General features: G+C 42.6%; 1 protein-coding gene across 2 annotated transcripts in view; it reads right to left on the bottom strand.

Annotated features, from left to right (window-relative positions):
- Positions 1-3,224: 3,224 nt before the first annotated feature.
- The window catches only part of IRAK3 (interleukin 1 receptor associated kinase 3), a 64,272-nt gene continuing 40,325 nt past the window's right edge, over positions 3,225-27,171 (bottom strand). For both annotated transcript variants that reach the window (XM_045588222.1, XM_036456512.2), the window contains 7 exons: positions 24,744-24,808; positions 20,328-20,442; positions 19,223-19,341; positions 5,943-6,141; positions 5,634-5,696; positions 5,394-5,558; positions 3,225-4,163 (listed from right to left, as the gene is read on the bottom strand). In XM_045588222.1, coding sequence (XP_045444178.1) covers positions 3,639-4,163; positions 5,394-5,558; positions 5,634-5,696; positions 5,943-6,141; positions 19,223-19,341; positions 20,328-20,442; positions 24,744-24,808 — 1,251 coding nt within the window. In that variant the 3' untranslated portion in view covers positions 3,225-3,638. The remainder of the gene's footprint in view (positions 4,164-5,393; positions 5,559-5,633; positions 5,697-5,942; positions 6,142-19,222; positions 19,342-20,327; positions 20,443-24,743; positions 24,809-27,171) is intronic.

The raw sequence follows: 27,171 nt of genomic DNA, 5'->3' as shown, positions 1-27,171 counted from the left end.
TATTATAAATGAGGCCATATTAAAACATGCTATTCTGGAGTCTGAGTTTTCATTCAATACTATTTCAGTGACAAATTTCCAGAGTTATAAACAATGATCTAAATAATCTTTAATGACAGTTGCATATAAGTCATTTGTATATGTGTGCTACACTTTATGTAACCATCTTTTATTGAAGGGCAGTTAGGCTGTTTCCAATGTTTTAATATCATAAATCTCATAAAGTACATCTTTGCCACCTTATTTACACACTTGATAATTTAATTCAACTTGACTTATAAGAAAACACTAACTCTGTATAGGCACTAACATGCTAGGCACACTCAGGGAATCTATACGAATAAAAGGGTAATATGCTAATTAGACCGGATAGACCGGATGTCTTCCTGAAGTCCTTCTGGACGAAGCTGCAGCAGCTGCGAGGGCCGAGGGCCAGCGGCATGGGGAGGCGGCGGCACGAGGTGGTCCAGCTCCGCGGCCCCTTTTGCAGAGGCGGCGTGGGAGAGGGGGCTGCGCGGTGCTGGTCCCAGTGCTGCCCTTTCCACAGAGGCAGCCACAGATGCAGCAGTGTGGGCCTGGTCCCCATGCCATGCCTCTGCAGAGGCTGGACTGGGTGTGATCTGCTATGCCTCAACCTCCCAAGCCCCTCCCAAGCCGGTCTGGCCCCAGGTCTCCCCCTACCCACCAGTGGGCAGGGTGGGGCCAGCACTAAGGAGTGAGGGCCAGGGCAGGCAGGGAGGGCCAGCAGTCATGGGGGCCAGCAGTGGCAGCAGCAGTGGGGTGATGGGGGTGGTGCCTTCACCTGTTTGGCCCGGTTGCCTCTTACAGAAGGTGGCTAGACTTCGGCTTAGGCCTGCTCCCCAGGGCTCATTTTTATAATGAGCGGGCCTAAGCCATCAGTAGGATATCACCCGAAGGCTCCCAGACTGTGAGAGGGGACAAGCCAGGCTGAAGGACCCCACCCCAACCCCCCCAGTGCATGAATTTTCATGCACCAGGCCTCTAATGTTTAGAATAAACTCCTAAACAAATTGCTGGGTAAAAGTGTGTTGTTTAAGTTTTTAATACATACTGCCAACTTTAATACATATTGCCTTCTTTTTTTGTTAAACAATTCTTTATTGACATATTGCCTTCTTAGAAAGGTTGTACCAATTGTCACTCCAGCCAAAAGTGAACAAGAATGTCCTTTTGCCCATATTCTTGTCAATTGCTCCAATATTTGCCAATCTGGAAGGATAAAATTAATACTGATAAAATAATCAACACATTTGCTATTTTCTATTTTCAAATAAAACAAGCTAAATCAGTCTCAGAATGGTTTACGTTAATGCCAAATGCCAAAGACATCTACTGCTTCCTTTCATTACCATGAATAATCGAGAGTGGCCAGCCAGGTCAGGTCACGAGAACTGAAATCATGTGAAGTCAAGTCCAAGCCTGCTCCCTTACTAGTCTTAGCAGAGGGTCCATGGGGAGCACTGTGAACACAGACATTGCGATCACATGTGGAAGACAGCACTGGACAGCCCGCCAGCTGGCAGACCCGCCCCTGCCTGTGAGCATGGCCTCTCCTAACTGCTTACTGGGGTCTGCTTTGGATCTGTCAATCAGACTAAGGCTTATTATGTTTTGAAGCTCATTTTCTGCCATGAAATCCTTTATGCCCCAGAACTGTAGCTCCATTTTTCTGACCTTGGTCTGCTAACCTGACACTAATTTTTGATAACTTCTTGTTTATGATTAGTTGTTCTTTAATCTGGACTCTAATCTACTACTAACCCAACCACACACACACACACACACACACACACACACACACACATATGCGCGAGCGCGCCATGTGACTATTCCTCTGATGCCTATTCCTCTGCAGCTGAGGTCTACCCTTTCATTTTACATGCCCTAAAGAGGGAGTGGTTATAAATCCTCTGGAAATGGTTTTCTTGAGTATTTCTATCCATCATCACAAAGACAATCATTATCCCCACTTTGTTAATTTACTCAACAGCATTTACTATAGCTGAATGTTTGAGTATGTGGGTTCACAGAGATAATTTAATTCAGATAATTTAATTGACTTATAAGAAAACATTTGCATTATATAGGATAACATGCTAGGCCTTGAAGAGACAGCTCCTACACAATCAGGAAATGTGACAGGGCAATGGTCCCCAATGATGTCCATGTCCTAAGAAACCTGCAGCGATTACCTGATAAAATTTATTACTTACAGAAGAAAAGAGACATCACAGATGCGATTAAATTACGGATCTTGAAATGCAGAGATTTTCCTGGATCATCTGTGAGGACCCAATGCAATCATAAGGATCCTTGTAAGAGAGAGGCAGGAGGGCCAATGTATGAGAAATAGGTGGTACAGAAGAAGTCAGAGAGAGAGATCTAGATTCAAAGATGCTACGCTACTGGCTTTGAGGATGAAGAGGCCAGAAGCTAAGGAAGGCAGGAGCCTGACTAGGTGAGGGAACGAATCTGCACCTAAAGCCTCCAGGAGGAATGCCACGGACTTTTGACCTCCAGAACTGCAAAATAACTAACCTTCTTTGTTTTAGCTCACTCAGTCTGTGATGATTCATTACAGCAACAGTAGAAAACTAACAGGCAGTTCACAAGCCTCATCAGAGAGAGAGAAGATGGCACAAGCAACTTTGGTATCATTCAGAAGTGATGAGTATAAAATATAAATACAAACATAATGCTTGATAAAGTGAGTACTTCTAGCTGGAGAGATTAGGGAAGTCTCTGGGAGGACGGCAGTTCTGCTGGGCCTGGAGGACCGGTGAGATTGTAAAAGGGAGATATAGGATCCAGCAGGAGCAAAGGCATCGAGCTGGAAGGTACAGAATCAAAAAGCAGGCCTAGGCCCTTCTGACCAGCTGTTTTCTCAGAAACAGAAATGACTTGATTCAAATTTCATACATCCTACTTAGGATAATAATAGATACCTAAGTTTGTAAAAAAAAAAAAAAAAAAAAAAAAAAAAAAAAGAACTTGTACCAGTAATAACAGTCAACAGTTGTATTATATGTGATAAGTTATCCTAAGAGTTTAAATACAGACTACAGATCTTGAGCAAGAATCCGCTCTCTGCAGAGACCATGTCATAGCCAAGGGTGAGCCTGGCTCATCTTCAGACAGGCAAGCTTGATAGAGATGAACAGGGAACTGCCACGGGTCAATCAAAGGACATGGAAAGGCAATTCTTTAAAGGGCAACTATTAATATTTATAAACTAGACATTTCCTACGACTTCACAGGCAAGCTACACCCAATGATGGAATCCAACTGAACACACGTAGCAGAATGAGGATCTGAGGGCTCAGATCAATGCTGTGAAGGACATTAGAATCCAGTCTCGTTTGGGGGGGGGTTTGGATCGCTTTGTTTGTCTGAAGTCATAGCCCCTGATCTTAAGTGATCACAAATGGCTCTAATTTAGCCTAGGTTTGATCTGAGGCGATTACTCGATAAAATACACTTTTAAGGCCCCCAGTTTTGCAAGTTGGAGAGGGAAGAATGGGATCGTCCAGATTGCTGATCCCCATTACCAAGGTCACATGGATCATCCTCAGGGCATTACTTATGAAGGCAATGTCTTCCCAAGATGGCACCTGTACTCAGGTGCCTGGGTAATACTTGTCATCTTCTTTATCTTCTGGTAAGATGGATTCCTTTTTGTCCTGCTCACATTCATTCCAGACAAATACACTGGAACAGCTGGTCTCCACGGGCCTGCTCCTGGGAGAGTGGCCTGCAGCTTCCCCAGAAGGGTCTGCATCTACACCGGAGGCCCTTGAATCCCAGGCTGGTGCTGCATGCTGTGCAGGCCAACATTCTTCATGGGGAGAACTAGGCAGTTTGCAAGCGTCCTCATTTCTCTTACTCTCTGTCTTCCTGTCAAAGCCCAGGTAAGTAACCTCAGACTGGCTGCACTCAAAAGGGATTTTCTGAGCCATTCTCTCTTTCCCCAAATGTTTATCATGAAGCGGAGGCTGTCTGTTCTGTCTTTCATCATCTTCCACCGGAATACTGGGCACGTTATCCAAGAACAGGGGAGAAGGACACCTGAAAGACCGGAGTGAGGTGGGAGGGTCTTCAGCAAAGTATAAGCTGGCTTGGGAGCTTTCAAGAGTAGTCAGGACCTAATTAACCAAGAAGCAAGCAAACATCCAGTTAAGCTTTGCCTACCTCTCCTTTTTACCCTTTTCCTGTCTATCTGTGAAGGACTGTGTTTTTGTTTTCACGAATCAGTTCTACTAGAGAATTTTGAATGAGGAGGTATTAAAGATTAGCTAAACCCTTTATTTTAATGAGTAAATTAAGTGACTTGAAGCAAAGGATAAAAGAAACTGCATTGAACTGAAAATCAAGAGACCTGACCTTAGGCCTAGATTTGCTACCACTATTTTTTGACCTGGGGTCAATCTCTTATCATTTTTTAAAAATATGTTTTTATTGATTTTAGAGGGCAGCGAACTAATTTATAAGTTGGTAATTTTAGATGGCCCGAAATGATGCTATAAATATCCAAATGGCCCTTGGCAAAAAAAAAAAAAAAAAAAAAAAAGGTTCCCCACCCCTGCTCTATCACCTGGAATCTCCTATTACAACCCTGCAGCTTTTCCTTCCCACCATCCCACAGAAGCAGAACTACCTGTGGCCTCAGCCACATGGAATCCAGCCCTCTGAGCCTTTGCAGGTGTGTATTCTCTCCCTGGAATGTCCATCCATCCTACGGCTGCCTAAATCCACCCTGCTCTTCAGGGCCTCCCTCCACTGGCCCCTCCATCAAGAAGCTTCCTTGTCTTCCATCAGCTAGAATATACTAACTCCATGCTTCCATCTACCAGGTTCCTTATCTTTCTGTCCTGAATTTCGTGTTTCCTGAGGTCACTCTCCCTGTGGGTAGTGGGCATGAGGGCAGCAACTGTATTTTGATCACTGCTATATCCCCAACACCCAGCACAACATCTGGCCCTTGTAAAGTAGGCACTAAATAAATATCTGTTTATTGTAAACAAATAAATGAGTGGATGATTAAATAGATGGACAGAAGAATAAAAAACCAATAAGGGGAATACACACTGCATTTTTAATGGGCAGATCTCTTAATGAAGGTTGAATAAAACATTATCTCCAAATTTCTATGTCTCTTCCTTAAAATGTTTGTGGTGCCCTGGTACCACCCAAGAATGACCTGTATTAGAGTACCTGATGATGTGACATTTCGATCTAGAAAAGCTATCTATTAGATTAGAATTCTATTTGGGGGGCTGGATTTGTCTCAATAAAGTATTTACTTAGATACACATTTATCCAGTTTTCCATTGTCCTATGGATTCAGTTTTTAATAAAACTGTGTGCATACGTACTTCATCCATTGATGGTCTTAATTTTGCCCGTGTTGCAGCACACTGGCCCGCCAAAGAGAAGAGCTTGGCAGAAAAATTCCGAGGGCAGGGAAACACTTTCTTATCTAGAAATGAGACACATGAATCGAGGCCTCTCTTCTCCATCAGTTCCATCAGGAGATCCCTCTGGGAGGAGAAGACAACCTTATTAGAACCCTATCAGAAAGATGCCCCCGGTGCAAAGAGGAGGACAAGTCTTACCAGCTGAATGTGCTTTGGGTCATCCAACACCACTTTACAACCAGTCAGGACTTCCATTATCACCTACAAAGGACACAGAAAGTCAGTTACGTATATTGACTACATCCACATCTTAGTGGCGGCTAGTAACCATAGCAATGAATATAGTTCATTCCAATTAATGAATTTATATTTTATTACTGATCAATTACCCAAAATTAATGTATAACACAATGAGTAGCAGGAGATCATTTGTTGCATGACATTGCTTAATTAAAATCATACAGGTTTCAAATGTCCCATTCAATTGAGAGCATTGTTGGTACTTACGATGCCAAAGCTGTAGACATCTGTTTTAGTGGACAGCTTGCCCTGCCTGATGTACTCTTCCGGCATGTACCACAGATGGTTACTGCCGCCACTGTTCATGCTTATGGTGGCGCTCTGAGGCTCCAGGTGGGGTCGGAAGTGTGCCATGGCGAAATCAGTGAGTTTGGGTTGAAACTCATCATCCAAAAGTATGTTGGCACTAAAATGATGAGCAAGGACAAACAAGACAAAAACATCATGAAGACATTTTGGTGAAAAACAACGTGACGAGTTCACCTTTGTGACTTATTAATTACAAATATGGACAAAATAGAGCCATCCATAATTTTCCATGAACTGTAGGACATATTCTCACTTCTCTTAATGTGAGAATGTGTCCTAAATCCAATGTGTCCTAATTCCTCAAAACCTCGCAGCAGGTGAGGTTTTGAGGAATCTTCAGTGGCCCTGCTTTAAGGACAACCCTACTCCACAGTCCCATCCCCATGGCTTCTTTGTCTTTGAGTCTTGTTTAAAATATAACCGTCTAAAGAAGCAAAGGCAAAGTCTTGGAGTCCATTTTAGCTGTTCGTCACATAAAAACCTTAATAGTCACTTCACATCTCGGCTGGGAGTAAGTGTGAGCTTGTTTGACCTTGGAAGGACTGCTGTAGGAGGAGTGGGAAAAGATAAGCTGAGGGGGAGCCCCATTTCCCATGGGCCACCTGGCTCTGTAGCCCCTGGCAGGTCACTTCACCCCAGAAATCTCAGCAGCATCTTCCCTCACGAGTGAAATTAGGAAAACAACAGAACTCACAGACACAGACACAGCCTACTGCTGGGCATGCTCAGTGAATGCCCAGGTGGGGGTTAGTAATTCCTCACAAGAGAGCAGATGGCCATTGAGGAAAGAGGGAGATGTGAGCTAAGAGAAAGTTATCTGCTTTTCAACTTTGGTAAGGGCTTGTTTTTGTGCCCTGAAACCAAAGCTAGTATGAGACCCCTGTCCATCTCAACGCCAGGCGGGACCTTCGGAGTGCCACACACCCCTGTTCAACGTGGAGAATAGCTTCAGGATAAACACAGGAGCTTATTCATTCTCAGTAAGTGCTGGCTCTCACGAATGCTCCTGGAGTCCCTGCTGCCCCTGGACCAGCAGGCTGACAGCAGGCTACTCCACATGCCACAACTGCAGGCACTGCTGTGATTCGAATATTCAGTCTTGGCTCTGTTTCAAGGATGTGAAATGGAGGCCTCGAGGATTCTAATCCAGACTTTGTCTAGGACAAATGATGGGGCTCCCTGAGATCGGAAAGACACGCCTTGAACTTTATGTCACTCTCCCTCCCCTGAAGGTGGCAGGAGAACCGCAAATCCCAGAGAACCCACCTTCTGCATAAGCCCTGGAGCCCCTACCTGTGTGCGGTCCTTTCACTAATGAGGAGAAAGTCAGGGAGGGACTTGTATCTAGGAGGCGGCTTATCTCAGAAGCTCAGTCCTCATTTCTCTCCCAGCCTTGTCTTTTCTCTCCTGACAGCAGCTTCTCAGACCAGCCTGCATCTCACACACCTAGGTTGCTCCTCACCCATCCTTGGGTTTCTCATTTGGGAAAGAACATTCACTATCCTGACATGCTTCTGAAGATGAGGAATATACTAGAACCAGATTCTACCTTCTCTCCATCTCTCGGTAAGAACAGACATTTAGTTCATGACTACTTCTTCCACGGGTGTGCACTGCACTCTTTCAGATCAAAGCCAGGGCTTCCTGGGATGCCCTGATCAACTCTGAGTGCCAGGAGTGAGGTGTGCAGAGAGGTTCATTAGCTTTCATCACCAGGACCAGCCTCCCGTCCCTCCAGCCTCTGCCGCACTCAGGGCCCGGCCCTGCTCTGCGGTCACCCCTCTCCATCTCAGCCTGGGAGGAAGCAGAGCTCTGAACACCAGATTTTCCTTGTCAACTGCTAGCCCTCTTCTTCCTCCACCAGCTCTGGAGAAGGTTCAAAGCGTTACTTAGAATGCCAGAGCCATGAGAATGCAAAAAGCTAAATCTGTGGGTCACTCAGACTCTCAAAGGATAGTTCTTTCCTAGGTACAAAAGAGATAAAAAGCAGTAACAACAGAAACCCCCGTAATCTAATCTGTTTCTTTGGCCCTCGGCAGAACTGGTGGGAAGCTCCCCGCAGCTGGTGAAGTATTGTAGTTCTGTAAGAGGCGCCTGGGAAACCGCCATGCGTTATCCGGCAAAACCCAGGGAGGGTTCGGGGCAGCGAGAGGCCATCAGTAAGAATACGTGATTGTCCTGGGGCACCGTGTTGACACGCTGAATGATGACATTTGGTGAAAAGACCAGTTGTGTACCAGCAGACCTTAGTGTAAACCATAAATTTCGAGCCCAGTGATTTACTCTCTTCTACAATAAATAAAGGTCAATGGTAGCTGAGGAAGAAGGATGTTCTGTTTCAGAAAAGCGGGAATTGCAAAAGGCCCGTCAACAATCAATCCTGCCTAATTCTTTCCCCTGCTTCTACCTCAAATAGAATGCTCCAACATAAAGTGTCTTCAGCTACCACGTAGGTGAACTAAATGCGTTTATCCTATCGGGGTAAACACAGACTAAAAAAGTAAAGGCAGCATAAATAACTGAATGCATGTAACAATATGGTGCACTAAAAGGGCAGCTTGCTAGCTGTTGTGGCTACCAAAGACACAGGTGAGAAACACCCAATGGCCCCCACACTTAATTTGGTGTCTCTGCAACCTATTTCTTCTATCCTTTCCCACAAAACCACTTACTGTAACAGAGAGTCCTCTAGATCAATGTTTCCCAAACTTTTGACATATTAGTGTACCCCTTCTATAATTTTCGTAACACTGAGTACCCCTCGTACTCATGAGAACATAGAATTAGGTGCAGCTAAGCACGGTGCAGTGCATATCCCCACCAAACTCCGGTGCAACGCATACCCCCACCAAACTCTTCCCGTACCCCTGGGGATACGTGTACCGCACTTTGGGAAACACTGCTCTAGATCATTCTTAGGATCAGTGGTAAGGTCACAAAGGAGATGGGGAAAAGCCTACACAGGTGGTGACTTATATCCTCACTCTGGGAATATTATTTCATCTCCCTCTTGCTAAGAGTCTTTACAACAATTCTTTTTTGGTGGGAACTGCATCCCTCAACAGCCACAAGAATTGCTTTCTCTGCTCACCAGTCTGTCTCCTGATTCAGGAGAAGCCCGTGGGCCTTAAATAGAAAGCAGGATGATACACCTAGCTTACAATGCAGGATGTGAACGTGAGTGCAAATACCATGTTTGACATGTACATGCATTATTGGTTTTTAAAGATACATTTATTTTTATAGGATTTTATGGGGCATTATTGGTGCCCAGTAGCCCAGTCTCTGAGTGCCTGGCAACTCTCAGGAAAAGTCCAGACTCCACCCAATAGGCCCCAGAAATAAAGAAGACCCACGTGGCCTCTGGTTGACAGCCTGAGGCGACAGGACATCTTGCTGCCTGTGTCACTGCTGTTGCCACACCAAGACACCCCTCATCAGATGAGGCAAGACCCAGTCTCCCCGGGACCTGCAGGTGACTGGGAGGGGTGCACACAACCCTCCCTGCTGCACTGCATCTGGCCAAAATGATGCGAACAGGAACCCTTACTCCCTGCTGGGATGATGCAGCTGTTTCTTTCTCAGTGAAGCCTGGCAGGACTCAGAGATAGCACTGGAGCTCGGTTTTGCTTTGATAGGTGCCTTATGAGTCCTACACTCTGTGTGAAGCCCCAGTCAATGCAGGGTATTCCTCCTGTTGGTGTGAAATTGCATCTCCAACCGAACTAGCACAATTCCCCTGAGCCTCCGTTTCCCTGTGTGTAAACAGATCTGACAGTGCTTCACTCACAGGATCGTTACAAGGATTAAGTGAGGAAACACAAGCAGAGTGCCTGATATTCAGAGAAGGACCAGAAATGTGCTTTAAAGGATGTGAGTTGGCTATTTTCCCTTCTACACACACCACCTGACCTTAAAGTCCCAGGGAACTTGGTTGGGTATCTCTAGAAGTTCAAGGACAGCAATTTGAAATAACAAAGGTACAGAGGTTAGAGAATAATCCTGGACTCTGAGGACCTTGGGTTAGCTAGTTTCAAGGCATCGACTATTCAGAATAGTTCCAAAGAAGTTCTGGAAGAACCTACTAAATGAACATTTCCAGAATTTTAAGACCATGGAAAGATAAAATATAAAATATTAGAGGCCTAGTGCACCAAATTTGTGCAGGGGTGGGGGTGGGGGGGACAGGATAGAGGGTCTCATCAGAGGATATAGGGCCTAAACGGGCAGTCAGACATCCCTCTTACAATCCAGGGCGCTGCATGTACCAGTGACCATACTTTTTATACAGGTGATAGGCATCTTGCTGATGTATGGGCAGCTACATTTTTTTTGCCATGATTTAAAAAAGTAGTACATAACATGATTCTTCTGAGGCAGTAGTATCATTTCCCCCATCTTATGGGTGGAAAAACTGAAGCAAAGAGAAGTGAATAATTGGCTTTGTCACACAGTTATAAGTGTCAGAATCAGGGCTGACCACAAAATGTGCAAGCCAGAGTTCACGCATGTCATTGCTGCATCATCCTGTTTTTTCATGATATAAAGGAGCCATTCTTCAGGCACTCTACTCTTTCCACATCCAATCAGTGCTCTTTCTTTATACTGTTCCCTTCACCTGAAAAGTGAAGGAAACAGTATATTTCTCCACCCCCTCATTTTTTTCCAGGCCCCTCTGCAGCCTAATATTCACTTCCTCCAGGAAGTTTTCACTCTACTGCCCTGGATTCCAGTGGTCCTCCTTTCTCCACGTCCCCACTGCACAGATGCACGAATGCCATTTGACTCTTCCTCAGAGACTAGCTTTTTTTGTTTACATAAGCATGATGTTGAGTGTATAGAAGATAGTAGTAAGCAAACATGTGTTGATATAGTCAGTTTGTTAATTAAGAGAATTTTAAACCATAAGTAGATTAGACCTTTCTTCATATGGCAAATATGTGGCCCCAATGTTGCCAAAACATTCTCCCATATTCTTGACAGACAACACTAATTGAGTCAGAATGCACACTCCCCTCCACCCCCAATTCCCTTTCAATACTGCCTGTGGGAAGTCACTGCCAATCAATCAAAGATGAAATGTGAGATGAAACTGACTTATCATCGCTGCTATATAATCACTGCTATATAATATAATTGCTCCTTTTTCAGATGAAGTAAATGAAGCCCACATGGTTGAAATTACTTATTTGGTGCAAAATAGTTTGTTGTTGTTGTTGTTTATCCTCACCCGAGGATATTTTTCCATTGGATTTTTAAAAATATTTTTATTGATTTCAGAGAGGAAGGGAGAGAAAGAGATTAAAACATCGTTGATTGGCTGCCTCCTGCATGTCACCTACTGGGGATCAAGCTGGAAACCCAGGCATGTGCCCTTTACTGGAATCGAACCTGGAACCCTTCAGTCCGCAGGCCAATACTCTATCCACTGAGCCAAACCTGCTAGAGCCACTGATTTTCTTTTTTAGAAATAGCGGAAGGGAGAGGGAGAGACAGAGTGAGAGAAACATGAATGTGGGAGAGACAAGGGCCAAGGATCGAACCTGCAACTGAACTACGTGCCCTTGACAACAATTGAACACCAGACCCTTCAGCCCAAGGGCCGACCCTCTATCCACTGAGCCTAACTGGCTAGGGTGCAAAATTACTTTTTAGTGGCAGAGCCAGGACTAAAGCTTAGCCCTCTGTTTCCTGTGTTCAGTGCTCTTTCAATTTACTATAGTTAACTAGGGGGGGAAATTTTTTTATTCAATTCTCATAAGAGATTAAGTAACTGCTGATTTCAAAGCAGAATTGAAATGGACTTTTATCTCCTCTTTTCTTTAGGTGTATATAGGTAATTCCAGTGCAAAACAGTGGCTGAGCAGTCACAGGAAGACAGGTGTCAGCTTTCTATAAAGGAAGCTCTAATCATCAGCACTGCGCCCCGATGGTGCTCTGACAACTGCTGTGCTCGGGCCTGGGGCTGGTGGATGAGACACTTGGGAGGTGGAAGAGGTGGCCTCCATGAGGTGGGAGAAAGTACAGCTTATTGCCAAACCTGGACTGTGCCTTCTACAGATGATCTCGCTCCATCCGCACCGCCGGGGAGGAGTGCGGTAGTGGCCAGCTCAGTTCCAGATGAGAAGACTCTCTGGGGATTCAAGGAATTCGCCAAAGGTCACACAGCCAGCAAGTAGCAGAGTGGGAATTTGAACCGAGATCTTCCTGACTCAAAGGCCATACACATAACCAGTGACAAGAGACAGAGACAGCAATGCCATCTGGGTTGGTTGTTGAAAAGGGGGAAGGAGAGAGAGAAGGCTCTGGGGAACAGGCAATTCAGGACGTTGCCTCGCCTGCTCTAGGGTGAGTGGGTCTCTGGAGGTGCCTCCTGAACTCATCCTCACTCTGAAGTTGATCAGGATAAAGCACAACCAGGATTTTAAAAATGTAGGTTCACATCCTTCTACTGGTACAACCCCTAGATTTTGGGTGGAGAGCACAGCACACAAATAGGCAGGTGCAGTGTCACTGAATTTGAAAGCAAAAAGAGATCCAATGTGAGATCATCCCGGTTGCTCAGATCATACGCGTGAGAAGAAACCCGGGGCCTGAGCATGTGAGGCCCTGGGCTGGAGCAGATTTCCCGGGCTCCTGCCCTGTCTGCTGCAGTGAGTGTCGGTACAGGCACCTTGTCGATCTTAGACAAAGGTGCTGCTCACACTTTGGGCTCCAGGCTGCAGAATTATGGTTTTTTAACTATTTTAAAAACTACAAAGGCATGAGATTATCAAGCTTCTTTGGTAGGTGTAAGTAATTACAGGGAATGAAAGAAATAGAACTTTCAGACATCACTTAGTAACTAGACTCCTTCTTGAAGTTCCTTCTGCCTCCTCGGTTTGAAATAGAAAGATCTGATGCCAGGTTATTTTTTCTAGTAAACATTATTTTTATTATACAATTATATAAATGTTACAATTATTATAAATTTTATTTAAAAAAATTTAAAAACATAGAATAGAAGTAATAACTATGCCATTAAGTTAAAAGCTACCGTGTTTCCCCAAAAATAAGACATCCTCCAAAAATAAGACCTACTTACAGGTTTCTTTCTGAGTGAAATATAAGGCATCCCCCCAAGTATAAGGCCCCCCCTAGGCTAAACATGAGAGATTTGGTCCACTGATTCTGAAAGAAATGGAGTCACAAGAAATTCACCAGGAAATTCAGGAATTGGATTGTTATGATGATGTTCCAGAAGATGATGACATGATTGTCATTGAATAAATGAGTAAATTCTTGATACTGTAGGATTCACAGTTTGTCTGGTTTGTGTTTACTACCATACCATATTCAGGTAATAAATTTCCTTTATTTACTTTTAACAATAAATGTGTACTGTATTCTTCTTCATGGAAAAATAAGACATCCCCTGAAAATAAGACCTAGCACATCTTTAAGAGCAAAAATTAATATAAGACATTGTCTTATTTTCGGGGAAACAGGATACATCTCTCTGTCTAAATACAGCCTTATTTATATTTTGGTGTGTTTTACTTTCTATTTGGTATGCTTTACTTTTTATGTTTTACTTTAATCAATTTCTTTAATTCATAAATGTGTAGTACTACCAAGTTATAATTGTGTACTCAATGCTACTTCAATTTGGCTTTTTTTCACCTAATCTCACTTTATGCACATTCTTCCAGGTTATTTCATACTATTAAAGACATTATTTGATAATGTCAAAGGATGTACAATAAACTCTTCTGTGATCCATCATCTGAGCCCCAGATGCAGAAACGAAAATAAAGGTAACAATACAGTATCTCCCATTTCTCCAACACAAACAGAGCCCTGACTTACTCATCAAAAGATCACTGTTTAACACGTTTTGAAATGTCCTTTTTTTTTTAGTCTATTATCAGGGCTGTGTAACAAAATGACAGATCTCCTAGAAGCTGCCTTTCCTTATAAAGAATTAAAAAATTAATACACAAAGGCAGAAAAGTAAGAATTCTTAAGAACACTAGGCTTTACACAGAGGAACCAAGAACCAAGGAGGCCCACACTTGGAGCAAAGGGAAGGATTCATTTAAAAGAAACTCGGGAGGGTAATCCAGGCCAGCCAGTTTAAGGTTGGCAGTTTGGCAGAGACAGTTGGAAACTGAATGTCATTACCACCTGACAGATGTTCAGTGCCTTGAATGAAACTAGTTGGTCTCATTCCAGTGTCTAGAGAACAGGTGCGTGCATCACTAAAGGAAGTGGGGGGTGGGGGATATCTACTGCTCATTAACATCTCTGCTGGCAGGCTTAGCAGAAAGTCAAGAGTTGAGTGTCTGTGAAAGAGGCCGATTTGCTCTGGAGCAGAGAGGAACACACTGATGAACAACTGTGAAACCACAATTCTCAATTAGTGCCCATATACCACAACTCCAGACCCTGACACATGCCCGGGTGGGCATAGTCTACAGAAGGTCATGTTTGAGTCTTTGAGCCCTTTGAAAAACCCAAAAGGCAGCAATCGTTGGCAGCTCCTTCACTAACTAAAACAATAAATACGTTGCTGGTTGCATTTCCAGTTTAAAGTCTGTTTGTCCAATGAAATTCTTCCTGTCTGTGATTGGCTATCTTTCAGAACTCTGCATCTGCATTACTCATCAGGCATTCATCTAGTGTGCTCCTTACATGATTTCATAGTTCAGCACATCCAAACAAGTACTGGGGTTCTGGCCTGGAATAAGTGGCCTCCTTTAAAATTGTGATATCTACTGCTGATTCCAGAACTGTTTTCTTGCCCACAAAAACCTCAAAGAAGCCTCAGAGTTCCTTGAGAGAGCCCTGCTTATCAAGTCTAGTTCCTCAAGGCTCTATCCAACCCCAAACACATTCCTTACCTCTCCCAGTCTTATCTTTCCTTATTCCAACCTCATCATTTCCTCCCCAATCAACCAATTTGTCTTGCTTTCATTATATGGTTGGCAGTTCTCTGTTCCCTTGAACGTTTTATCACCTCCCCCAAGAATAGTCTCTTCTCTTTTTTCAACTAATCCACTGCCATGACCTATCTCCTCAAAGACTTGGCTTAGAACTACCTAATGAGAAGAAGAGCATTCTCAGACCAGCCATGCATTGGGCATAGTGAGTGGTATACTGTATACTCTCTGTGATTGTATTATCTCTCTGATCACCAGGTGGAAACTTCAAGGACAAGACTATTACCATCATGGTCTAATACAATGCTTTGCACACAGATGTTCCAAGAATACTTGTGAATTAAAATGAATGTAATTTTTTGAAATGTTCAAAAAGTTAGTTAACACAGAGGTGATTTTTTAAAAAAAATAGAGCTTAGTTTGTGGATCCACTTTTCAAACACAATAAATTGATGATGGAGGTAAAGTACTATGGACTGAATCCAACCCCAACCACAACGAATAGTTGTGTCTTCCCAAAGTCATATGTTGAAACCCTAAACCCAAGATGATGGTATTAAGAGATAGGTCTTTGGGAACTGATTAGTTATGAGGATAGAGCCCCCCTAAAAGGGATTAGTGCCTTATAAAGAGGCTCCAGAGAGACCCCATGTTTCTTCAGCCACGTGAAGACACAGGGGAAAGATGGTTGCCTATGAACAGAAAGTGGGCCCTCACAGACAAAGAGCAGGCCTGAGTTGGACTTCCCATCCTTCAGAACTGTGAGAAATAAGTGTGTGTTGTTTGTAAGTCACTCACTTTATTGTATTTTGGTCATAGCATTCCGAAAGAGTTAAGACAGTAAGTAAAAGAGAAGTAAAAGGAATGATTAACCATCAGATCTTAGCCTCCTCCACTGCTAATTCCACCATTTCTTGATGAATTATAACAGGAACTATTGCTTGATGAGTATACTCTTTGCCAAGCACCAGATATACTTTGTCATATTACCCTAAGATAGAAACTATTTTTTTTTTTGAAGAGTTGTTTGTTTCTTCAATCCTCACCGAGAATATGTTTATAGATTTTTGGAGAGAGAGGAAGGGAGGGAGAGAGAAACATTGATGAGAGAGATAAATATCAATTGGCTGCCTCCCATATGTACCCCAACCAGGGGTCAAACCCAAAACCTAAGTATGTGCCCTGACAAGGAATTGAACCCGAAACCTTTTGGTGTATAGGATGATACTCCGTCCACCTGAGTCACCCTGCCAGGGCAACACTGTTATGCTTTTATTAGCATTTTGCAGAGGAAGAAACTAAGGCTTAGATAAGTTAAGCAAATTGCTCAGAATCACAGTGTAAGTAGAAAGTCAGCTTCTGCTGAACTAAGAGGGAAGGATGGGAAGAGGTGGGAAGGAAAGTACATGGGAAAGAAGAATCATTTGGTCACATTTTGCAGAGCGGCATCCAGTTCAACCTTCACGCCTAACTGAGGTGGCCGCAGGGGTGTGGCCCAGGTCTCCCCTTCAGGACCCAGGGAGGCCCTCGCTTCCCATCAGCTAAACCCAAGCTGCGATCTGTCCTTGGAAGAAGAGAGCTGCCTCAGCCACGCTACCGGCCCTCTCAGGGTCAGATGAAGGGACACAAAAACCTGAGCTCCTTGACTCACTTTAGGATATTGTTGAAGGGTCACCCCAACTTCAGCAGTCCCATAGAACCAGCCAAGGCCTCGAGGACAATATCCCAGCTCAGCTGTCCCAACCGCCCAATTCTGCCTTCCTCCTTCCCTCCCTGACATTGTTGTTCCTGAGAGCACACCCCTAAACATCTCCTGCAGGCAAATCTCTGCCTTGGAGCCTATTTCCCAGGAAGCTGCCTGAAGACACTAAATGTTAGTGGGAAAGCAGAAATCAGGGGCCACAGTCTGTACTCCTGCCCAACAATTTTCAACCTTTTTTATCTCATGGCACACATAAACTTATTACTGAAATTCTGCAACCACCAAAAAAGGTCTTATATTTTTTTGCTGATCTGACAAAAATAATAGGTATCATTCTGATTCATTCACACTGGACAGCTATTATTGTTTTAGCTGCTGTTAATTTTTTATTTGACAATCTAGGGCTGTGATCAGCAAACTCATTAGTCAACAGAGCCAAATATCAACAGAATAATGATTAAATTTCTTTTGAGAGCCAAATTTTTTAAACTTAAACTATGTGGGTAGGTACATTGTTATAAACTTTATTAGGGTACTCCTAAGCTGGCCTGCGAGTCACACTCAAGGGGCCAAAGAGCTGCATGTGGCTCATGAGCCGCAGTTTGCCAACTACTGATCTAGGGGAAACGAGGTCAGTGCCCCTGACTAAATAGGCATTTCAGGTATTGCATATTTTAAAAGTTCTCATGGCACACCGATTGAAAATCCTTTCTCTAACCAGAAACCAGGAGCAAGATGCTGGAGGGACACCTCCAAATCTCCTCACCTCGTGTGTGATAGATGCGGAAAACCTTGTGGCTAGGCAGAGCCTGGATGTGCAGCCCTCCTCCCCATGTTCCCTTTGCTCCGGCTGGTGACCTTCCCTGTCCCCCTCTCCCATCAAGTACCCAAACCTCGACATGCTCTCTCTTCTCACCCCTCTTTCCTATCAAACTGTGTTTTCAGGAGAGGATTTGATCAACTTATTCACACACACACACACACACACACACACACACACACAAAATAATTAGATTCATGTATTGCTGCTTGGGATTGAAAATAAGCTCTTGCTCATTCCAAGTTTAAACCAAGGAAAAGATTTGTCCAGCAAAATTCCAGATACTTACTTACTTGCTCAGTTAAGACATATTTGAGCTCCTGCTGTGCAGAGCTGGGCAGGCGCTGTGTGAAAGGGGACTGTTTTAGGTTAGGGGTGCCCACCACAGCCTTTAGCAACTAACCACAGTGGCTGACACCTCGGACCTCTGAGACCTCCACTGGACGTCCATCTATGTCCCCGCTGCCATGAGGGTGTACACTCATTTTATACTGGTCTATGGGGCCACGAGCAGCTGATGAATCTCCACACTGCAACAGGAGCAGGCATCTCTGGATGGACCCCCCACTCCTCCAGGACTAAATGCAAATCTAGTCTTTTCATATGGAATTCATTTCACCAGCAAAACAAAGAAGTAAGCAATCAGTCCCTCTCTCTCAACTCAAAAGCTAGCGAAAAGCTTTTCTCAAGATCCTAGGAGATGGTTTAGAAGAGGCAGCAGCCTTTTAAATCCAGTCTTCCCTGCTCTTCAGTAGAGGTGTGTTTAGCTACTTTTGGACAAGTTCGAGGTAAAGGGCACGCAGGAAAAATTCACAGAGAGGTTTGCCACAGGCTATCTACTCTCTGGACGATTCCTATGTCTCTGATGGAAGATGTTACTTCTAAATTTCTCATGTCTCAAAAATGAACACAGGCCCTGGCCAGTTTGGCTTAGTTAATAAGAGCATCGGCCTGCGGACCAAAGGGTCCCAGGTTCCATACCTGGTTAAGGGCACGTACCTCGGTTGTAGGCTTCTCCCGGACCCAGGCCCTGGTCTGGGTGGGGCACATACAGGAGGCAACCCATTGATGTGTCTCTCTCACATCTACGCTTCTCTGTCTTCCCCTTTGTCTTCCACTCTCTCTAAAAATCAATGGGAAAATATTCTCAGGTGAGAATTGACAACAACAACTGAAGAGTAAAGGTCAATAAAGGGATATATATATATATATATATATATATATATATATATGAAGAAGAACAGGGGAATGCTGCTCAGCTTGTCACAGATGAATATATACAGCTAGTAGGCAGCAGGCTCAGTAGAAAGAGCAAGACAGTGGAGACTCCACAAAGAATTTTATTGTCACTTTGCTAGGAGTCCCCCCTATAAGTCAGTCACTTAACCTTTCCTTTAACCTGGGTTTTGCTTTTTATTTTGTTTGTTTTTAATTGAGATTAATACAGGTTCAGTTCACAGTTTGCTTTCAGGTATAATACACAAAACTGTCTATCCTACATTATTCACTAATAATTCCCCCAAGATAAAACTCTCCCTTTGGCAACATAAATGTAGCTTTTTAAATTTGGTAGGTGTGCTTTTCTTAATAAAATGGTAAGGTTTTAAATATTCCGATGAGCGTTTATAACGCATGCGTACATGGCAGGGGAACTAGAGGCAGAACATGGTGTGAAGTCTGACTCAGCCGGTGAAAGGGGCTTGCAGGTGGAAACGCACGCTCTGGGAGAACGTACCTTGAAATGCTGCCACAGACGACCGAGCACGGGACCGTGCTGTGCAGGTACTGAACGGCTTTGGCTGTTCCGATTAACACGCTGATTCGAATGTGCCAAGAGAGTGGGGCTGTGTCCCCCTGAAAAGACAAGAGTAGTTGCTTTAGTTGCACTTTCGGAGTGAAAACCAGGCATGTATTCATTACATAGAATAGGGGTGTCGAACTCAATCAGAGAAGGGGCCAAAATCTAAAATCCAGCCTAAATCGCGGGCCGAATGGTTTACTGAACAGTCATAAACTGTCATTGTGATGGAAACGCAGCAGAGTGCAGTGATGACAGCGCGGTGCGGGCCACATTGCAAGGCCTGGCGGGACGGATTTGGCCCGCGGGCCTTGTGTTTGACACATGTGACATAGAAGATTGAGGTGAGGGGTGCTTTTTAATTCAAGAAAGGCTTTCCTCTACTCCCAATAGCTGTTCTAGGCCTTTGTAGCTCGTGAGACACCTAATAATGTGAATGTTAGTTTAGTCAAATTATGGGTAATTATGTTTAACACTTCATTAAATAAGATTTTAAAATTATTCGTGGCATAATAGTGTGGGTAATTGAAAATAATTTTATTTTATTCTCATCTTAACTGAAACCTATCTTATTGGAGTCAATTTTTAAGCATATTTAAAAAAAAAAAACACCTTATGAGTAATCATGGTGTAGTGTTCAACCTCCTTCACTTTAAGGAGCCTGTATTACTTTTATGTTTATGAATATTGAATAAACACCATGAATGGTACCTTGGTAATGTTATATAAATAAAAAATGATCTGAGAAGTAAAGGTAATTGTTGTAAACTCATTTGAGACGTAGAATCAATAAGGAGTAAGGACCCAGCAAATCTTTCGGCCACCGTGTTGTACATCACACGGTAACTCGGGCATTTATGCAGTCTTCTAAGAGTAAGAAATTAACTCGTGGGGAAGTCCTCTGCCTCCTTGTGAAACCCAGCGCAGACTATTCCCTCATACGAGTGTGCACACTGGGCTCCCAGCTCTCACCAAAGGTTTCAGCGGCTTCCAGGGGCGTCAGGGAATCGGAGGAGCAAGAAGAGTAATGGAAATGACTTACTACACACTGTAATCTGTCAAAAAGTGATCCGTTTCTCATGTATGGATAAACCAGGCAGAACTTCTCACTCTCTGCAAAATACGCGGCCAACTCCAGGATGTTTGGATGATGAAATCTTAAAACACAAGACATTTAAATCCATCAGATTGCTTATTCAACAACACCCTGGCCAGGGGGTGGGGAATAGGTATAAAGCGGAATATAAATTTGGCCAAGAGAGAAGTAATTTCATTGGACACACGACACAGATCTGCTTTCCAAATTGGTCAATTTGCTCTAACAAATACTAGTCACTCTGATTGACTGTGACCATGCAAATACAAATAGAATATACAAATATAAGAAAAAATTTAAGAAAGTGAGAGTTCTTAACATTTGGAGTGTTGGGAACTATACAACAAATAGACAACACTACTGAACATTAACTTATTTCTATCAGCATAAAACTCAATATAACTTATTTATTAAGTAAGTAAAGATAATGCAACTGAAATTATCCATTTCTTTGCTTTAGGTAGACATGGGTAAGTTAAGTCACCAAAAGAGAAGAGTACCAAAGACTTGTTTCATTCATCCATTTATTGAGAGATATGATGCTGCAGGTACTGCACTAGGTGTCGGTCACACAGGTAAAAGATGCATCCAATGTCTTCACAAAGTTTGTACTGTTATCCGAAACCCATGTGGCCAGTAAAGTTTAATGATGAAAAACATATCACTGATTTTTAAATCATAGAATTCTATGTCAATGAAAGATCCATTTTTTCAGGCTCCTTTCCTCTAATTAATCCCCTTTTAATGTGCAGGAATTTCATGCACTGGGTCACTAGTAGTAAAATAAACAAAGCGAACAAAGTATTTTTGCTATCTCCTTTCTGAGAAGAAGGAAATAAGAAAACAAATGCACAATGGAAAACATACAAGAAACTGATAACTCGATTGCTTTGGGAAAATTAGCTGGGTGGCTAGATGATAATAATGGAAGAAATTATTTTCTTGGTTTAGCCATTTGCACTTTAGGAATTTTGAAATCTTTGAACTTCTTTATTCATAAGCAAATAAATAAAGCTTAAATACTGGTATAAAACTCTTACCAATGCAATTTTGGTTGTGGTTGTTCATTGCCTAAATGATAGATATTAAGGATTGTTTTTTTAAATAAATCTTTATTGTTCAGATTATTACAAATGTTTTCCTCTTCCCCCTCCCCCATCAATTGCTCCCCTCCACCAGGTTCCCACCCCACCCTCTGCCTTTTCCCCATCCCCCATTGTCCTCATCCATAGGTGCACAGTTTTTGTTCAATCTCTTCCTGCAACCCCCACTTCCCTTTTCCCCGAGAATCGTCAGTCTACTCCCCTTCCATACATCTGATTCTATTATATTCAACAGTTAATATTATTCATCAGATTTTTTAATTCCCTTGGTTTTTAGTTTCACTTGTTGATAGTTAATATTTGTTGTCCATAATTTTTTTTAATATATTTTATTGATTTTGTACAGAGAAGAAGGGAAAGAGATAGTTAGAAACATCGATGAGAGAGAGTCATCAAGCAGCTGCCTCTTGCACACCCCCTACTGGGGATATGCCCGCAACCAAGGTACATGCCCTTGACCGGAATCTAACCCGGGACCCTTCAGTCCCCAAGCCGACGCTCTATCCATTGAGCCAAACCGGTCTCGGCTGTTGTCCATAATTTTTATCTTTATTTTCTTCCTCTTCCTAAAGAACCCCCTTCAGCAATTCATATAATTCTGGTATGGCGGTGATGAATTCCTTTAGCTTTTTTTTATTAGTGAAGCTCTTTATCTGGCCTTCGATTCTGAGTGATAGCTTTGCTGGGTAGAATATTTTTGGCTGTAGGTTCTTGTTATTCATCACCTTGAATATTTCTTTCCATTCCCGTCTGGCCTGCATGGTTTCTGTTGAGAAATCAGCTGACAATCGTATGGGTGCTCCTTTATAGATAACTACCTGCTTTTCTCTTGCTGCTTTTAATATTCTCTCTTTGTCTTTTGCTCTTGGAATTTTAATTATGATGTGTCTTGGTGTGGTCCTCTTTGGATTCCTTTTGTTTGGGGTTCTGTGCGCTTCTTGGACTTGTAAGTCTATTTCTTTCACCAGGTGGGGGAAGTTTTCTGTCACTATTTCTTCAAATATGCTTTTGGTATCTTGCTCTCTGTCATCTTCTGGGTCCCCCATAATTCTGATGTTGGTTCGCTTGAAGTTGTCCCAGAGATTTCTTACACTATCTTCAACTTTCTGTATTCTCTTATCTTCTTGCTTCTGTGGAGGAGTGTCCTCTTGCTCTTTGTGTTCTAAATCTTTGTCTTGATTCTTGCGATCTTCCAATCTGTTTTTAGGACTCTGTGTAATATTTTTTATTTCAGGTAATGTATTCTTTATTTCTAGTTGATTTCTTTTTATTTCTAGTTGATCCCTTTTCATATCCTCATAGGTCTCATTTATTTTATTGGCCTTTTTTAGGAAATTCTTGATAAACCTTATAATTGTAGTTTTGAACTCAATGTCCATTCTTTTCTTTTCCTCCATCTCCTTCCTTTGTGTCCTGCCTCTTCTCTGCATTTTAGTTATTTCCCTGATTTGATGGAATAGTTTTGAGTGTTCTGGTAGAGCCCAGTAGCACAGCCTTCCCAGTTACCTGCGGTGGACAGTCTTGGTGTAGCCCTTTGTGGGCTGTGTGTGCAGTCTTGTTATTAAGCCTTGCTTATTGTTGGTATCACTGGGAAGCATTGATCTCCAAGCCAATTGGCTGTGAGGATCAACAGTGTCTCAGCTAAGTGGGCTTCTGTACTCCGCTTGGATGGGGCGGAGTCTCGGAGTGGCACAGACAAGCTTTGGTTCTCTGTCAATCTCGCCTTAGGAAAGTCCTGTTCGCAGTGAATCTTGCAAGATTGGTTGCAGGCACACCTCTTTGGTAAAGGCGCAGACAAGCTTTGGATTCTAGTCAGTCCCTCCTTAGAAAAAGCCAGCCTCTGGGAGAGCTTCTGTGCTCAGCTTGGATGGGGCGGAGTCTCAGGGTGGTGCAGACAAGCTTTGGTTTCTCGTTGGCCCCTCTCCAAGTCTCGCAGTAATGGCTGCTGGCTTCACACACCTCCGAGAGATCTCTGCCCGCTGCCTGACAGTCCGGCCTCTCCCTGACTGGGGCCGTCTATCAGAGCAATAGGGTGATTCTGTTTTCCTCCCAAACAAGAAAGCCAGCTGTGTGTTAGCTGTCTGCCTTCTCTGTGCACCTGGAGTAAGCCAGCAGCAAACTTGGCCTGGCCCGCCCTCTCCACGCACTGGAATTAAGCCAGCAGTGAACTCTGTGGCTGCCTTTTTGCGCGTACAGTTCTCCACACCTTCTCTCTCCTTCCCAGATGGCAGAGCCTCATCTCAGCTAGCCGTCCGGTGCTTCAGGGTGATGTTTCTCCTGTTTTCCAGTTTTAAATTCAAAATTGTTGTGGTAGGCTGCATTCAGGTGTCTACCCTATGCCGCCATCTTGGTTTCTCTCTGATATTAAGGATTTTTTAAATATATTTTTATTGGTTTGAGAGAGCAAGAAATAGAAACATCAATGATGAAAGAAAATCATTGATTGGCTGCCTCCTGCATGCCCCACACTGGGCATTGAGCCTGCAACCTGGGTATGGTGCCCTGATAGGGAATTGAACCATGATCTGCTGGTTCATAGGTTGTCACGCAACCACTGAGCCACACCAGCTGGGCTAGATATTAAGTTTTTAAAATTAGCCTTTAAGGTGATGATTTCCGGTCCTGGGTATAAAAGGAGAAGGATTTATAGTATGCTCCCTTCTCCAGGCATGTATTGGTCACATTAGAAGAGAATAATTTCTATTTGTAAAGAGTTATGATTGAGCTCTCTAGGGTTAGGGGCCTTCAGTGAGGCAGGCTGCACAGCTGCAGATATGAATATATATGAAAATGAAGTCATTTTGGTTTGTCCCCCAAGGACTCTTAGGCCCGTGAATGAATTCCCAAAAAATAATATACACATCAGAAGTACTTGATTTCTTAGTCTAAAATTCTCTTCCTGACGAGGGTTATACCAATAAAATAGTTCCTTGACTGGAATGTCTCTAAGGAAGGGGGAAATGGTAATATATATTCAATTCTAATGTTCTAGGAATTATTTTATACTCAGCTATGTTAGTCACACATGATTTAACCCACTTCTCTATGACAGGTTCTTGTTAAAATATGTTCAAGTGAATTATGTGAATGGCCTATTTTAAAATGTATTCTGAGAAATATACTAAAGCAGATGTCAAAAATTTACAGTGTTCTATTATCCAACCCTTATTTTTTAAATGCCAACCATGCTGCAGAATCAAAGATGAATGGAGATGAAAACCAGATACAAAGGGAGGAATTCCAGGCAAATTATACTCACAGTAGTAAAACTTCAAGCTCTGATAAAAACCTCTTCCATTGTTTCTTGCATTGCATTGTTTTCTCCTAAAGATCATACAGAAAAACAAGGGAGTAAAAATTATGGAAAGGCTCACTATTCTTGGGAGTCTTAGCCTAGGGCCCACGGTCTCCCTGAAATTAGATAAGCTTTTTGGTGAAAATGCAAATGAACATTTTTCTGGGAAGAGAATATTAGGTCTAGTAATAATTAATGTCGTTTTCTAATACTTTTTAAAATCGAATTTATTTAAACAATACAACAAAATTTAATCAACAATATAGTTGCCGTTGTTTTCTACTACTTGTGCCCAATGCTCAGGAAGCATTTTAATCCCTCTGTTGTAAAATTCTTGTGAATTTGATGCAAAAAATTCGGTCAATGCATTTTTGAGGCATTCTTCATTATTAAATTTTTTTCCAAGAAGAAAGTTTTGCAAAGAACGACACAAATGGTAATCAGAAGGGGCAATATCAGGAGAATATGCAGGTTGAGGGAGAACTTCCCGTTCCAACTGGCGCAGTTTTTCAGCAGTGATTCTTGCAGTATGCGGTCGTGCGTTATCGTGGTGAAGAATTACGCCCTTCCGATTAATCAGCGCGGGTTCTTTTTCTCTTAAAGCTTGGGCTAACCTTTCCAATTGGGCACTATACACTGCACTTGTAATGGTTTGGTTAGATGGTAAAGGTTTATAATGAAGAATTCCTTTAAAATTCCACCAAACACACAACATCACTTTTTTCGCATGCAAGTCAGGTTTTGGCGTGGGCTGCAGAGCCTCATTTTTGTCCAACCATTGAAGCCACCTTCTCAAATTAACATACAGCACCCATTCTTCATCTCTGGTAACAATTTGCTCTAAAAACGGCAAATGGTTTTGACGAGAGAGGAGCGAACTGCAAATTGTGACTCTTTGATTACGGTTGTTGTCGGTCAACTCATGAGGAACCCATTTTCCAAACTTTTGGACTTTGCCAAATGCACGCAATTGATTGGAAATTGTTTTTTGTGAACAATTTAAAGTTGTCGCAAGCTCTTGTTGGGTAATTTGAGGATTTTGCACCAAAAGAGCTTGAAGAGCTTCTTGATCAAAATTGGACACACGGCCTCGACCACTCTTGTTATCTAACAAAAAATTTCCCTCGCGAAATTTCTCAAACCAATGCTGGCATTTTCTGGCGCTAACTGCATCTTGACCAAGAACACTACAGATGTTTTTTGCAGCCTCACTTGCTTTTCTTCCTAATTGGAACTCGTAAAGCATGCAGTGCCGAATATGCTCTTCATCCGCCATCTTCTTAGCCCTAGTTTTGCAACAAAAACCAAAAAAAAACACACAAACTTTTTCAAGCAAAACTTGTTAATTGCACTTCACACGTTCTGTAGATACCACGTGTTTGAAGGTTATGTCAATACAAGTCAACTCCAAGCAAGATTTTAAACGAATGTTTAAAAACGACATTAATTGTTACTAGACCCGATACTTAGATTTAATAAGATTTTCAAAAATCCATTAACCCCCAAACAGATTTAGAACCAATGCTATCAAATTAATTTTTTAAATTAAGTTTTTCATGTTGCCATGAAATAGTTTGAACTATTTTACCTTTTTCACAAATTTAAAAATAGTATATGTATTCAAATAAATCCCATGATGTTTAGAAATTCCTCACTTGATCTCATGAAGAATTCAGTTTGTCATCCCCGAATTCTAGTTAATGAATCTTACTAAGTTGGCATTTTTGACTTGGGTCATGTGAACAGTTTGGTTCAAGTTTACTTCTGTACTAATTTTGAAAAGATGGGCCTAGTAAGCAAGTGAAAAATATAATTCCTTACTTCAAAGATGCTTCAGAAGCTAGCCCAGTGCCTGACAAATATTTATTGAATAGATTAATGAGTTCAATGATATTGGCCTAAGCATCCTCTCTATACCTGGCACTGTTCTCAAGGGCTTCACACACCTTATGTCACACTGGTCTCTGAACTTCAGGTTCCTGACTTCTACCATAAAAGAGTTCAGTTAAGTGTGTCCTTAGGTCCCATCAGGTGTAAGGTTCTTTCATTTGCAAATTTCTAAACTGGGCAGTTTTCAGAGCTCTCTGTCCTCAAAAATAAAGGAAGAAAAATCTAACAAGAATTCTGGAAACTATTTTCCAAGTTAATCAGGAAGTCAGAAACAATAAACTAGGTTGACAGCTCATTTTCAAAGACGTCTTTATGAAGATTTATATTTTAAAAAACCATTGTCATGTGATCCAAGTGGCTTGGGTCTCGGGCTCATTGCTAGCACCCACTATTGGTGACTTTTTGTCACTTAATTTCCCTGAGGTCAGACTTTTCTTAATCTTAACAGTGAAGGGTTTAGTTTCTGTGTCTGCGCTAACCTAGCATTCTTGCTGCTCCAAGT

This window comes from Pipistrellus kuhlii, unplaced genomic scaffold, assembly GCF_014108245.1.
Source record: "Pipistrellus kuhlii isolate mPipKuh1 unplaced genomic scaffold, mPipKuh1.p scaffold_m20_p_3, whole genome shotgun sequence".
NCBI classification, from domain to species: domain Eukaryota; kingdom Metazoa; phylum Chordata; class Mammalia; order Chiroptera; family Vespertilionidae; genus Pipistrellus; species Pipistrellus kuhlii.
The sequence above is the reverse complement of the archived record's forward strand: the minus strand, read 5'-3'. Positions and strand labels throughout refer to the sequence as shown.